The 14,568-nt window shown below is 37.0% G+C and overlaps 1 protein-coding gene across 1 annotated transcript in view; it reads left to right on the top strand.

Annotated features, from left to right (window-relative positions):
* Nucleotides 1–8,965: 8,965 nt before the first annotated feature.
* The window catches only part of LOC137628916 (nuclear valosin-containing protein-like), a 63,987-nt gene continuing 58,384 nt past the window's right edge, over nt 8,966–14,568 (top strand). Inside the window, exon 1 of the mRNA XM_068360200.1 lies at nt 8,966–9,122. Coding sequence (XP_068216301.1) covers nt 9,072–9,122 — 51 coding nt within the window. The 5' untranslated portion in view covers nt 8,966–9,071. The remainder of the gene's footprint in view (nt 9,123–14,568) is intronic.

Below are 14,568 nucleotides of genomic sequence, written 5' to 3'. Positions count from 1 at the left end.
CCTCGATCCAGTCAGTAACAACAGCCGTGATACGAATTTTGTCGTAATATGTGAGGCCATTCTTCACCAGATAGCAAAACGTTTTGTGTAAACATTGCTAGCTGAGCAGAGTCCCATGGTCTTCCAATGGTACAGGTAATGCCCCAATGTGTTGATAAACACGGTGAAGCATGTGCTTCCCTCGTCTAGCTTTACCGAATGGAATCCAATAGGAGTCGGCAACAGTCTTGAAGGAACATAAGGAGACCTCAGATACCAGGTCAAAGGGTGCTTGGATGTTATGAGTCTCCCCAAAGCAACAGTAGTATTCTACTGTACATCTGTGATATCCAATTTTTTTTTGTCATCGCTACCATTCCATTGCCTCCCCAAAGCAACAGTAGTATTCTACTGTACACCTGGGATATCCAATTTTTTTTTGTCATCACTACCATTCCATTGCCTCCCCAAAGCAACAGTAGTATTCTACTGTACACCTGGGATATCCAATTTTTTTTTGTCATCGCTACCATTTCATTGCCTCCCCAGCAGGTATAGGTTGGGTGACACCTTTCATGACATCTTCATCGTGTTGCATTTTCACTTCCTCTCCCCAGTGCCTCGGCATCTTTTGTGAGATGTGGCGGGAATATGGCATGTCTTAGGATATCAGGTGGATGTGATAAGGGTCTCCCATCATCACAGGAAAGGGTTCCCTAGAAGTATTAAAGGTTTAGGATGAAAAGTGTTGCCACAACTACTCATGTATTCTGGGAGCATTCGCCTCTGCAAGTAAGTAAGGTATCGTAAGCGTTCAGAGCGGTGGAGAAGCACCAACATCAGACATTGCACTGCCAGAATATGCAACCTTTGTGCTGTCTATCATTGGGTTATGGTAGGAAAATTCTCAGTGCACTAATCAGAGTTCTCAACAAGCAGTTAATGAGAGAAAGAACTTCTTTACTGATTGTATAATATACACACCTTGTGTGATATAGTGCCTTTCGAACGTTATTCTACTGTGCAGTAGATGTTGGCAACATCCCACATGCCAGTCAACGTTGCTCAAGACATGTATGGTCCTCAGTGCTGTAAGAGTTTGGTGAGACTTGGAAGTGTTTAATGTAGGTCTTTGAGGAAGAGCCATTAAGGAAAGGTGTAGGTTCACAAGGACCTCTCACTGTGTCATGTTGGCTGTCTAAGAAGCTAAATGACACACATGAATACAAAATTACTTTATTCATTTGAGAAGTAACAGATTGCTGGATAAATTCCTGTGCCGCTGCCCAACTACTCGTACGTACACTTATTATGTCATACTAAGTACATATTTTCTTTTGTTATATATAAATATCCAATCCTACTCACCAAGGGAAATCTTACACAGAAAGTCAAGTCAAACTCAGCGCTCTTCAGTTTCTCCAAAGCTGGCAGTATAAGCAGACATGCCAAGTGAACATGAGGTTCACAGCCATCCAAAGTAGTTGGGCATTCTGTTGTCTGTAGAAACCAGTGAACAGAGTGTCGGCATTATCCATCCATTCTATTGCACTTGCTATTACCAGGGTAATGACGACTTTTGCCATGACAGTGACCGTGGATGCCCAGCCAAGAAAAAAACAGACAGAGAGGCCCGGGATCAACTGTAACTTTATTGCCAATACAGTAGTGGTTCGGCTGATTTTACCTCCCCAAGTCATCTTCTTGATTGTTTATAACTTTTTATCTGTTGCCATTTAAGCTTAGATAGGCTGACTTGAAAGAGAAATAAATAGAAGCAAACTACCAAAAGAAGCAAAAATGATTGAGCTTCTGATGGAGATCAGAAGAAGAATTCACAGCAGGTTTGAAAGTGATTTTGATAGCGCTGGATTCCAGGGACTTCTGTATGGGGCCTTCTATAGCACTTCCAGAGAATCATCGGTTGCTTCAAGAGAGCACTTCGTCATTGTCTTTCTCTGTCTTCTTCTCTTATATCATTATTCCTGTGCTAATACCACTGTTGTTCTTATTATTATTATTATTATTATTATTATTATTATTATTATTATTATTATTATTATTACCAACTAAGCTGTAACCCTAGTTAGAAAAGCAAGATGCTATAAGCCTGAGGGCTCCAACAGGGAAAATAGCCCAGTGAGGAAAGTAAATAAGGAAATAGATAAACTATATAGGCTATAAGAAGAATGAATAACAATATCAAATCTCTTAAAATCAGTAACAATGTTAAAATAGTTCTGTCATATATAAAAAATGAAGAGAGAATAGTGTAGCTGAATGTACCCTTAAGCAAGAGACAGTTGAAGACCATGGTACAGAAGCTATGGCACTACCCAAGACTAGAGATCAATGGTTTGATTTTAGAGTTTACTTCTTCTAGAAGAGCTGCTAGCCATAGCTAAAGAGTCTTTTCTATCCTTTACAAGAGGAAAGTAGCCACTGAACAATTAAAGTGCAGTAACCCGTTGGGTGAAGAAGAATTGTTTGGTAATCTCAGTGTTGTCAGGTGTATGAGGACAGAAGGTTAGAAGAGACTTTAGCTATGGTAAGCAGCTCTTCTACGAGAAGGACACTCCAAAATCAAACCATTGTTCTCTAGTCTTGGGTAGTGCCATAGCATCTGTACCATGGTCTTCCGCTGTCTTTGGTTAGAGTTCTCTTGCTTGAGGGTACACTCGGGCACACTATTCTATCTTATTTCTCTTCCTCTTGTTTTCTTATTTTTTTTTCTTTTAGTTTATATAGGAGATAGTTATTTTAATGTTGTCACTCTTCTTAAGATATCTTATTTTTTCCTTGTTTCCTTCCCTCACTGGGCTATTTTCCCCGTTGGAGCCCTTGGGCTTATAGAATCTTACTTTTCCAACTACTTACTTACTTTTACTTTTACGGGTTTATTTCTCGCCCTCCATCAAACACTAAAGGTCTGTTCAGGCGGGCCTTGGTGTGTGAAAAAAATAATTTCTTTCCAGTTAATATTTTGCTCTGTATCGTTATCAGTTATTTCGCTAACATTTGTATTCAGGCTTAATAGTTTTCAGGTCACTATTATAACACTTTCTAAAAAAATAAGTCTTCAGGTTTTTCTTGAAAGCTGCCACATTATTGCTATTCTTGACATCGAGTGGAAGGTCGTTAAAGAGTCTCGGTGCAGCATAACTGAACGTTCTTCCTCCTATTGCATGATTCACACTAATTTCGAATAGTCTATGTGGGTCATCAGCATGTCTAACTCTTACAGCGGCGCTGGTAGCTTCAGGGTAGGGGACTGAGCAATCACGAAGATATTTAGGCTTATCACTTGTAAGTGCTTTGTGAGTCAACAAGCAAATTTTAAATTCAATTCTAGCCTCAACAGGTAACCAATGTAGATCGATCAATGCAGGAGTTATTCTCTCCCTTAGTTTAATGCCTTTTATCAGTCTAGCCGCCCGGTTTTGCACATTTTGAAACTTTCTTAGTAGTGTATTGGGCAATTTGTAGTACAAAGAATTGCAATAATCAAGCCTTGATATTACATGACTCATCACTAAAATTTTTGTACTGCCCTCTGTTAAATATTTTCTAATAAATGCTATGTTTCTCAGGTGATAGTTACACACTTTCACTGTGTTCACAATTTGGTCCCTCATTGACAAATTACAATCTATCAGTACACCCAAATTTTTCACAACAAGCACAATCCCAACATCAGCATCACCAATTTTTATACTTTGAATTAACTGGTAATTCTTCAAAGCCACCTTTGTGCCAAAGAACATACATTCTGTTTTATCATCATTTAATTTGAGCTTTTTCCTCTGCATCCATGTTTTTATTTCAGTCATTATCTCATCAATTTTCTTCTCTGTATCTTGTGTTGTTCAAATTGAGAGGTAAAACTGAGTATCATCTGCATATAGTTTAAAACCCACTTTTTGTTTTTTCAAGATGTGTGATAGCTCGATAGTATATATGTTAAACAAGATAGGGCCCAGAACACTACCCTGTGGTACACCCTTCATAAGAATTCTCTCATTGGATCGGTTTCCAGAAACTTCTACAATAGTCTTCCTGTTCACTAAGTAACTTCGCAAAAATTTCAGTGTTTCCTCAGTCACTCCAATAGACTTTAAGTCGTCAAGTAAGTACTCGTGCATAACAGTGTCAAAAGCAGCACTAAGATCTAACATAATCAAAATTCCACACTTTCCCCCATCAAGAAGACCTATCATATCATTCATTATTGAGCACAAAGTAGTTTCTGTAGAATGATTAGCTCTGTAGGCCGATTGATTTTCCGGGAATACCTCTAACTCGTCAATATGCGCCCATAATTGCTCATTTATGACTTTTTCAATAAGCTTTGACATGTAGGATAAATTTGAAATGGGCCTACAGTATATGAAATTAGCTCGTTTACATCACCTTTCCCTTTGTAAATTGGTTTGATCAACGCAGTTTTTTCACAGCTAGGAAAACAGGATTGTGATATACTTAGGTTAATTATGTTCAGGTAAATATTATATACAACTTGCTTGTTTGGAGCTTCACTTATTGAACTGTTTGGGAAAGGGTCGTTTCCACAATATGTATTCTTCATCTCTCTCATAACCTTTAACAAATCGCACATATTTATTTCCTTAAATTTTATTAACTTCTTTCCCTCCTTCACTGGCATAGCTGACTGTCCTTCCAAGTGATTTTGGGGGAAACCTCTATAGATTTTATCAATTTTTTCATTAAAGAATATAGCAAAATTCTCTGCACAAACATTGTCAGGCAAGACATATTTTTTATTAATCCCATCAAATCATCAAGATTTTTGTGAAAGTCCTTCATGTTATTGGTTTTTTTACATTCGCCGTTGTAGAATTTTCTTTTTGTTTCTTCTAACAGGATGTTATAGTCATTTCTGGCCTTATTATATAGATTTCTGGCTTGTAAGGATTTGGCTCTTTTCCATCTACCTTCCATCTTACGTCTGTGTCTTTTTGCCTTTAATAGCTCACTATTATACCATCTAACATTTTCGCGTACAACTATTTGTTTGTTCTTTAGGGACACATGGTATCGTACATTTTTCCAAAATTGTCGTTGTATTTCTTGGTATAACACCCAACACATTCTATGTCTACCATATGTTCACATTGTGTTCACACAAGACATTTGCGCTACACTAGCTTCAATAAAATTCTCATCATCAAAATTTTCCCGTTCCCTATATGTGATCCATTTTTTCAATACTCTGGTGCAATTTATATTATCATCAAAGGTGATGAGTTTATGTGTGTTTGAGATCTCAAAGTCTGGTTCCACTTCAAGGTTTTTTATTAGGTCTGAGTCTTTTCCACATATGACCAAGTCGAGTGTATGACCACCTACTGACGTTGATACCAAAACACTGTTTATTAAATTAAACATCTCAAATACTTCCTTGAGTTCTTTAGCCTTATTATCATTTTCATCATCTACCCAACAGTTGAAGTCTCCACCAATTAATGTATTTTTAATATCGTCCACCACACCCACAAGAATACTAAATTCTTCAATGAATTTCGTCATATTACTCCCTGGTGGTCTATATAATGATATTATATTCAATACCTTATTGTTTCTTGTCAGTTTTAAACAGATATATTCAAAGGTTTCAAATACTATTTCATTCATGATAGAAACCCTAGAGAAGGTTTTCGACACAAAGACACCCACTCCTCCTCCAGTTTTGTCCTTTCTTGGTACGTGGTAGAAATCGTGAGTACACGGCGTCATCTCCTGAATCTTTGAGTTATCACTAATATTTCCCTGCAACCAAGTTTCCGTTAATAAGGATAAATCTAATTCCATTTCGTTAATAAGATTTCTAATCTTTATGGTTTTATTCCCCACCGATTGAATATTTATCAGACCACACTTAATCAATGGGCTAGACTCCATGATCGGTTCTATTTTATATCCTGGTAAGCTCCTCCTTGTATACTTTACAGTTATCGTCATATGTCTTATGATTCGTATCATTGTAATTCCTCACTGTGCAGTTATGACACTTTAACGTATTTACAGTACAATCCGTGGTTCGATGATCCTGTCTACACTTGGCACATACCTGAGTCTTGCTACAATTTTCGGCAGTATGACCAAATTCCTGGCATTTATAACACTGAAATACATTGTAGGAATCATAGATTTTACAGCATCCTCCAAGCGTGGTTTATACTCTATCATCCCTTTTACGGAAGACTTTCCTGATAGTTGGACTACACTTTATAATGACGTGTAATTTACCGCTTTGTCTTGATTTAAATTTCCTAATCAATTTAAAGTCCTCTTCATTTCACATATATCATTCAACCATTCATTCTTCTCCATTATACTGGCAATTATATCATCTTCATTTTCATCAATATTGCAGACCTTGGTCTTCGGTTTAAGTAGATCCTTTTTATCTACTTCTACCTTAATGTTATTCTTGACCTCTTCTAAGTCATTTTTAGCCTTTTCTAACCCAGTTTTATCCGCAAAATTAACTACCAAGTGGCCTTGTTTAGAGGTTTTGACCTGCTCGACATTCGTGGTTATCTTCTTCATGATAGTTTTCTTGATATCTGAAGCCTTCTTATTTTCCTCCGTAGATTTTATAACCAAAGTGTTTCTTGATTTCAACTTACTTGCATATGTAGTCTTGGTCACATTCTCTTGTTCGTGTTCCATAATTTTCTCTTTCAGCTCAACAATTTCTTGACGCATATCAGTGTATTGAGCAGTTATCATATCCATAAAACCAGACATCTGTTGTTGTACATTTACCTTCATCTCTTCTATGTTGATGCTTAGTCTCATCATGTCATCAACACATGCAGTCTCAACACATCTTGGACATTTATAAATGATGTTCCTGCTTTTTAAAAGAGTACTTGTACCATCCCTTAAATTAGAGCAAGCTTCTTCATCATGGTACCATCTTCGACATTCATCGCATTGTACCCTATCAGCGACATAGGACTCACAGTGCCCACACATGCCATGATTGCCTAAGTCATCACATTCTTCATAAGCTGCTGCCATTATATTTTCCTCTTTTCCTTGGAGTACCGTGTCGATTTCAGTCACAAATAGATCGAAATCATTCATGGGATTAAGTTTTTCTTTTCGTTTTCTAGAGAAGGGCATATTGAGTCGTTTTTCAATGACTTTTCAAGTAGCCCCGCCCCAACACAAAAATGCTGGGTCAGGCCTTTCACTACAGACCTCACATACAAGGAAACCACTGATTTTTAGCACTATATTTCACTAATATCAATACTAGCAAACACCCACAAAGAGATTTTTCATAGTATAAACAACGAGATACACAGTGATTCCGTTTAAAGCCAGATTCGATACAGAGCATTGAAACACACGTCCAAACCCGCAAGTAATAATAATAGTAGTAGTAGTAGTAGTAGTAATAATAATAATAATAATAATAATAATAATATATGGTCAGTATCTAGGTTACTGCCACTGTCCCCTGCCTATGCCTTTCATGAGTGACCTATAAACCTTCAATGTAGCCTACATGAACATCCATGACACAGTTTTTTTTCCCTCGCGAAATCATACTTCAGAGATCAGTCCAATCAATGGCTGGGAAACAACACTTTCCCATTCTTTGAAACCCCATTTCATCAGTTGGTCTCCTGAGCAGTCTGGTCTGATTGAAAAGAAGGGCTTCGGGCCACAGTCACTCCAAAAGAACGGCCAAAGAATGAAGGTAATGCCTGATGAAACCTTTTAATACAAATATATCCCGGAATATTACACACTAGGCCTATATATATATATATATATATATATATATATATATATATATATATATATATATATATATATATATATATATATATATATATATATATATATATTTGAGTGTGTGTGGGTTCATCTTGCAAATGTAGGAGAGCCCTGCAGCTCCACTATAAGACAAAAGCAAGCGACAAAGCGCTCTTCAGTAACAGTAACCTCCAGATGCGCTATCATCATCATCATCATTATCTCCTCCTACGCCTATTGACGCAAACGGCCTCGGTTAGATTTTGCCAGTCGTCTCTATCTTGAGCTTTTAATTCAATATTTCTCCATTAATCATCTCCATCTTCGCGCTTTATAGTCATCAGCCATGTAAGCTTGGGTCTTCCAACTCTTCTAGTGCCTCGTAGAGCCCATTTTAAAGTTTGGTGAACTAATCTCTCTTGGGGAGTGCGAAGATCATGCCCTAACCATCCCCATCCACCCCTCATCATGATCTCATCCACATATGGCCCTCGAGTAATCTCTCTTATAGTTTCATTTCTAATCCTGTCCTGCCATTTAATTCTCAAAATCCTGTTGATGGCTTTGTTCTCAAATCTACTAAATGTATTGAAGATTGTTTCACTGTCATACCATGCAGTATACATCGTCCAATATGCATTATGCACAGACTGTCACTAAGGCACCACTTGTCTGCGAGTATGACCATGTGAATGTATTTGAGTGCAATTTTCATAATTCAAAGGTTTAATTTCATTTGTTATTGATAGATTTATTGTGATTTCGTTATTCTAATAGAAAGCAAAATGAAAGTTTCGCTTTATTTACGAAATAAGAAGGAAAAAGTAAAAAATATGATAATTTATTTGTCTTTTTGTTTTTTTAGAGACGTAACAAACGCATCACAACACGTGTGATGAGATATATTAGTTAGGTCTCGTTCAGCTGTAGTAAAAACACACAACGTTTTTAAGAGAAAGTTAAATTTACATTTAACATAATGAATGGTTCTCTAATGTCACAATATATAATAGACACACGCATAAAACTTTATAAATTTATCAAATATATTGAAAAATTCATTAGAGTATCAAAATAAACCCATGAATTAAATATCGTGAGAATAAAACACTTTACCATATCGTAGATCATCTTTATGAACAAGCCCCTGACGCTGTCTACCTTCCCTTCTTCTCTTCTTCGCCATGATTTGAGGACCATCGGTAACCAAACAACTGTTGATGTGTCGTGTGATATTTTCTCCATTTATTATTTAAATTGATATTTAAATAGTAGTTAAACTCATTAATTGGACAACCATGAAGCGCCCATACCTACAGGAAAAGTCCCTTCTTCCCCGTGTGGCTTCGGTAAGAATGTTTTCCATTTTTGTTTTCTTCGTCTTGACCGACCTTATAGGCCCAGCCATTATCGAGTCAAATTGAGTCTCGTTTATTTGTAGTCAATTTGGATAATTGCTCCAACTTCTAATCATATTTGGATAGCCTAGACTATACGTGGTAGCGTAGCCTTTTGTGGGCAAAGGTCTAAGCTATAGAGTCTGGTCTAGCCCTTAGTTGGCAAGTCCGAGAACTCGAGTCTGGTATAACCTTTGGTAGTAGGCAAGTCTGAGAACTGGAGTCTCGTCTAAGAATGAAGCACAAATTCTTGGAAATCACATTATTTACTACAGGAATTCATATTTTCTGTTCAAAATGTTTTACCCCAAATAAAAGGGTTCTTGTTCGGCCGTGGTCTCGCTTCGCTTGCCGAAAAATAAAGACCTCAAACTCCGTATGTACTGGCAAGTGTCAATGTTGAGCTGTGCTCGCTAACATCAATATAACTTGAATAATGAACTACATTCACTATTATTATTATTACTAGCCAAGCTACAACCCTAGTTGGAAAAGCAAGATGCTATAAGCCCAAGGGCTCTAAGAGGGAAAAATAGCCCAGTGAGGAAAGGGATTAAGGAAATAAATAAATGATGAGAATAAATTAACAATAAATCATTCTAAAAACAGTAACAACGTCAAAACAGACATGTCCTATATGAACTATTAACAACGTCAAAAACAGATATGTCATATGTAAACTATAAAAAGACTCATGTCAGCCTGGTCAACATAAAAACATTTGCTCCAACTCTGAACTTTTGAAGTTCTACTGATTCAACTAACCAGGTATTACACTTAACTCTTTTACCCCCAAAAGGACGTACTGGTACGTTTCACAAAACTCATCCCTTTACCCCCATGGACGTACCGGTACGTTTTTGCAAAAAACTGCTATTTAAATTTTTTTTCCATATTTTTGATAATTTTTTGAGAAACTAAAGGCATTTTACAAGAGAATGAGACCAACCTGACCTCTCTATGACGAAAATTAAGGCTGTTAGAGCATTTTAAAAAAAATATACTGCAAAATGTGCTGGGGAAAAAATAACCCCTTGGGGGTTAAGGGTTGGAAATTTCTAAAGAGCCTGGGGGGTAAAAGGGTTAAAGTAAAAATAATAACTTACTTTATGATTGTGACGTCAAAGGTTGGGGATCATCAGGGTATTCTAGCAGCTGTTGCTGTATCGAAGGTGGTGGAGGGTAGAGGCGAAAGTGTTAATTACATCTGGTGTACCATGGTAATTTCCATGAAAGTTTCCTGCGGCTTCTAAGTACGGATAACTACAACCATTACACGTTTGTATAGGAAGTTCCATAATAACGCACGAAAGAAGTAGAATACGAACAAAGGGTTAACATGGACAAAGTTTTTACAGGGTTAAAGGCTTGGGAAGGGACTGATTCGAGCACTCGAAGAGAAAAGGAAAGTGGGAGGGGAAATATTAATAACCCCCCTGTGAAAACTTTCCATACGTGTAGAGAAGAAAGGGGTTCTTTTACCATTATATACCGTTTTCCCCACCTAAAACCTTGAGTTTCCACTGGGGGTCCCCCATTATGGGCAGATATAGATATATATATATATATATATATTACATTAAGTATATATTTGCGACAGAAATAATTGTTATTTTCGAAGGAAAGGTGTTTTTTTATAGGGAAAAGTTGGTTTTTACTAGGAAAGGTTTCCCGGCTATAAGTACTGTAATACCGCCTCTTGTCGGGAAGTCTGAGAACCCCCAGTCTTGTCTAGGCTTTGCGAGGCAAGTCTAAGAACTCAAGGTCTGCCAGCAAGTTATCAAATCTAAGTACTTTCACTGAAAAGAGGGAAGTCCAAGGTTTCGTCTGATATGTAAATCTAATCGACGCTAGGTCTAGAAGTGGTTTAGAAATTAAAGATAAATTTTACCCTCCCAAAAAACTAAGTCCCTCAACTCCATAACTCTAAAATTCCTCTTCAGACTGAGCTCTCGTTTGTTCGTTTGTACGTTAAAAACATAAATTGTCATTATTACATCATCGACTGTATTCTACACAGCAAGACTACTCCCAAACGTCATAGTTTTTAACCATTGATGAATATCCACATTTTACTTAGGACTAGCATTTTAACAATACAAGAATCACATGACTTGAATGCCCAATCAGGTGACAGTTTTACTAGGAAACTAAACCCCTTTTTGACACAATTTCCACCGCTAATTTTTCTGTCTTTTGAGAGCCATGGAGGAGTGTGAACCTTCAACTTCTGGTGCAGTTTTTTATTTACCATATACCTTGGCATAAATTTCTGTGGATTTTCTCCCAAGTTCTTGTCTCAATTGTTATTTGAATTATAAAGATTTTATTTTGCATTATTGGGGTAACTTCGAGAGAATAATAAAGTACTGTACTGCCAAGATCACTATGTTATTAAAAGTGAAAGTGACACTATTTGCCCCACCTGTGTTTCTAAGTGTTGACTTGATATTAACAAAAAAGCATTTCAGTGTGACAGAATGCATGTAGTATTGAAAAACAAGAAGAAAGTGAATAAAATGTGTAGTTCTTACGTATCCAATTTTATGGGAACTTGGTTTGAAAAGTCGCAGTTAGATATAGAATCTAATTTGTTACTTGTATATAATTATATTGGTTTTAGATTTAGTTATAAATTTGTTGAAGATGTATTAGAATTTTTCAGAACACTATAAATGATTGGTGCTCATTCATTCGTGAGGTTATTGTGCATTGGGTATTGAGTCGTATAGGTGCAGCTCACCTTTACCTTTCAACCTAGGCAAGTACACAAAGGGTTTTAGGCTGCCTTATATTCGATATGGCTGTGTAAGGTGGTGTCGTAGGGGCTTCGCCCGCTAGTTAAGGATACGGCTACTATGTTAGGTTAGGTTAAGTACAAGTTTGTTCAGGTTAGCTGGTGGCCTTGTTTATTGCTAATTCTACATGTGCCATTATTCATATGTTGCAACAAATTCTTTAATTCATTCCCCCACCCAAAAATTCTGGTTTCCCACTGTGGGTCCCCAAAAATTTTAAAGGTTAACAAATAGGGTAAAAATATTGTTCCTTCTCAAAAAAAAAAAGGTCAGCTTTAGATAAAGCACTAAGTAATTCATCAGAAAAAAAAATATTATAAAAGTTATTAGTGGCGGAGCTATTGTATAGAAGTACTGAACTCTAGAGTGGTATAGCTTTTTGTAGGCAAGTCTGAGAACTGGAGTCTGGTTTAGGCTGATAGGAAAGTTTTCCCCGTCTGTAACTATAATAAAACGGCCTCTTGTAGGTAAGTCTGAAAACTGAAGTCTGGTCTAGACTTCAGTAGGCAAGTCTAAGAACTTGAGTCTGGTATAGCCTTTTATAGGCAAATGTGAGTGTTGTCTATGCTTTGGTAGGCAAGTCTAATAGCTCGAGTCTGGTATAGTCTTTGGTCGGCTAGTCAGAGTTCGAGTCTGGTTTAGCCTCTGTGAGGTTTAGCCTAGGTATGCTGGATTAGGGTAGGTAACTGCTCTGGTAAACTTTCACTTTTGTATAATATTCCCAATTAAGTAAATAATAAATGATCTTGGTGTGTTTATGGGTACTTTGAACTAATCTGGTTGAAATGTATTGGTTGAATTTGCGTTTTACAAATTATAGACGTTTTGAAATTTTCTGTAAAACAACATTCTGAGTAAAAAATATTGAGGCTTTTGTATAATGATGGACATGACCTCCAACGTGCGTAGAATACTATTTTAGCTAGAGTTACCCACCTAGTGTAACCTACAATCCGTGTCCTTACTTACCTAACGGGGGGCTAACGGCCCCCTGCAACTCCCCTTAGACTGCTGTATTCTTAGCGATAGCGATAGGGTTGAAAATAAGGAAGTTATGGGCCATGGCCATTGTCATACACACACCCCAATAACATGAATATCACCTTACCTAGGGTTCCCCACCTAACCAAACCTAGGAGCTGTATCCTTACCTACCAAGTGGGGTGACTTTGGCTCCCCATCCCTAAGATCTTTATATCTTCAGTTTTCTAGATAACTAAGTGCCAACCCTGTATTTGCTTCTCAACCAGTTTTACTCCTTAAACTGAAACTCTCTGAGAGAGATTAGTACACCAAACTTTTAACTGGGCAGCACAAGGCACTAGAAGAGTTGGAAGACCCAGGCCAACATGGCTGAGGGCTATGAAGCGTAGAGTAGCTGATGATAAATGGAGAAGTATTGGTTTAAAAGCTCAAGATAGAGACGACTGGCAAAATCTAATCGAGGCCCTTTGCGTCAATAAGCTTAGGAGTAGATGATGTTGATGATGATTTCCTAGTATAACCCGTCCTTAAAACTTGAAAGATTAATTTCCCGTACTTAATGATATCAAAACCATTCTAAATACCTATAAATTCATAAGTAACATTTCTTATTTTCCCCAAAAGGGAAATGGCCTTGTCATGACTTGTCATAGTTTCTTTTAAAGTAATCCTTAAATGCAATATTAATTTTCAAGTAGCTTTGTTTTCCTCGTTATTATGGTAGCAATAGTTTATTATTAGACCTACCCTTGGCGATAATTTCTTTTAGGTTAAGTAAGGGCTTCTCGGCCATTTCAAGAGTCATTGGTTGGGAGCATCCATGGCGTAGATGCCGTTCTCCTCCAGGGACAGGACTGGTTAGGTTGAATATGGTGTCCAAGAACGGTTAGAGTTAGGTACAGTATTAGGGTTAATAGCCTAATATGCAGCTAAGTTGAAGAGTGTGAAGCTCTCAAGCTTTTTTCCAATTTTGTTATTACAATCCAAGTTAGGAAAAGTCAGGAGAAGCAGAATGCTTCAAGTCAAAGTTACCAATAAGAAAAACAGCTGAATATGGAAAAGCAATTTAAAGGTAGAGAAAGAATTATAAAAAGGAAATTGCTGTATAGAAAATAAAATGGTGTAAAGTAGATCAAATGAGAAAAGAAGCCCAGTATAGAAAAGAAATTCGAAGGTAAAGAAAGAATTATGAAATAAATTGTACAAGATTAAACAAATTAATGTAGATACTAAAGTAAAATGAAAAAATACCCTAACAGATGAAGTATGAAATGAGAATTGTATATGCCTGCTCAACTGCGATTGAAACATTTCTATTTATTGCTTTTTCTGGGAATTATTCCTTTTATGCCACTATGCCTTAATCTTGCTGGGAGTCATCATATTTTGTTGGAAGAAAAGTCAGACAATAGTGGTGGAATGAATGATTGAGGTACTGTATTAAGAGAAATTGCTATTGATTGAACAGGGGTGAGCTGCTCTTCTAAGAGGACACTAAAAAATCAAGCCATTGTTCTCTAGTATTGGGTAGTGCCACAGTCTCTGTACTATAGTCTTTCACTGTCTTGGGTTAGAGTTCTCTTGCTTGAGGGTACATTCAGTCACACTATTCTATC

The sequence above is a fragment of the Palaemon carinicauda genome, chromosome 36 (assembly GCF_036898095.1).
Source record: "Palaemon carinicauda isolate YSFRI2023 chromosome 36, ASM3689809v2, whole genome shotgun sequence".
Classification (NCBI taxonomy): domain Eukaryota; kingdom Metazoa; phylum Arthropoda; class Malacostraca; order Decapoda; family Palaemonidae; genus Palaemon; species Palaemon carinicauda.
This window is presented reverse-complemented; position numbering and strand designations above follow the sequence as displayed.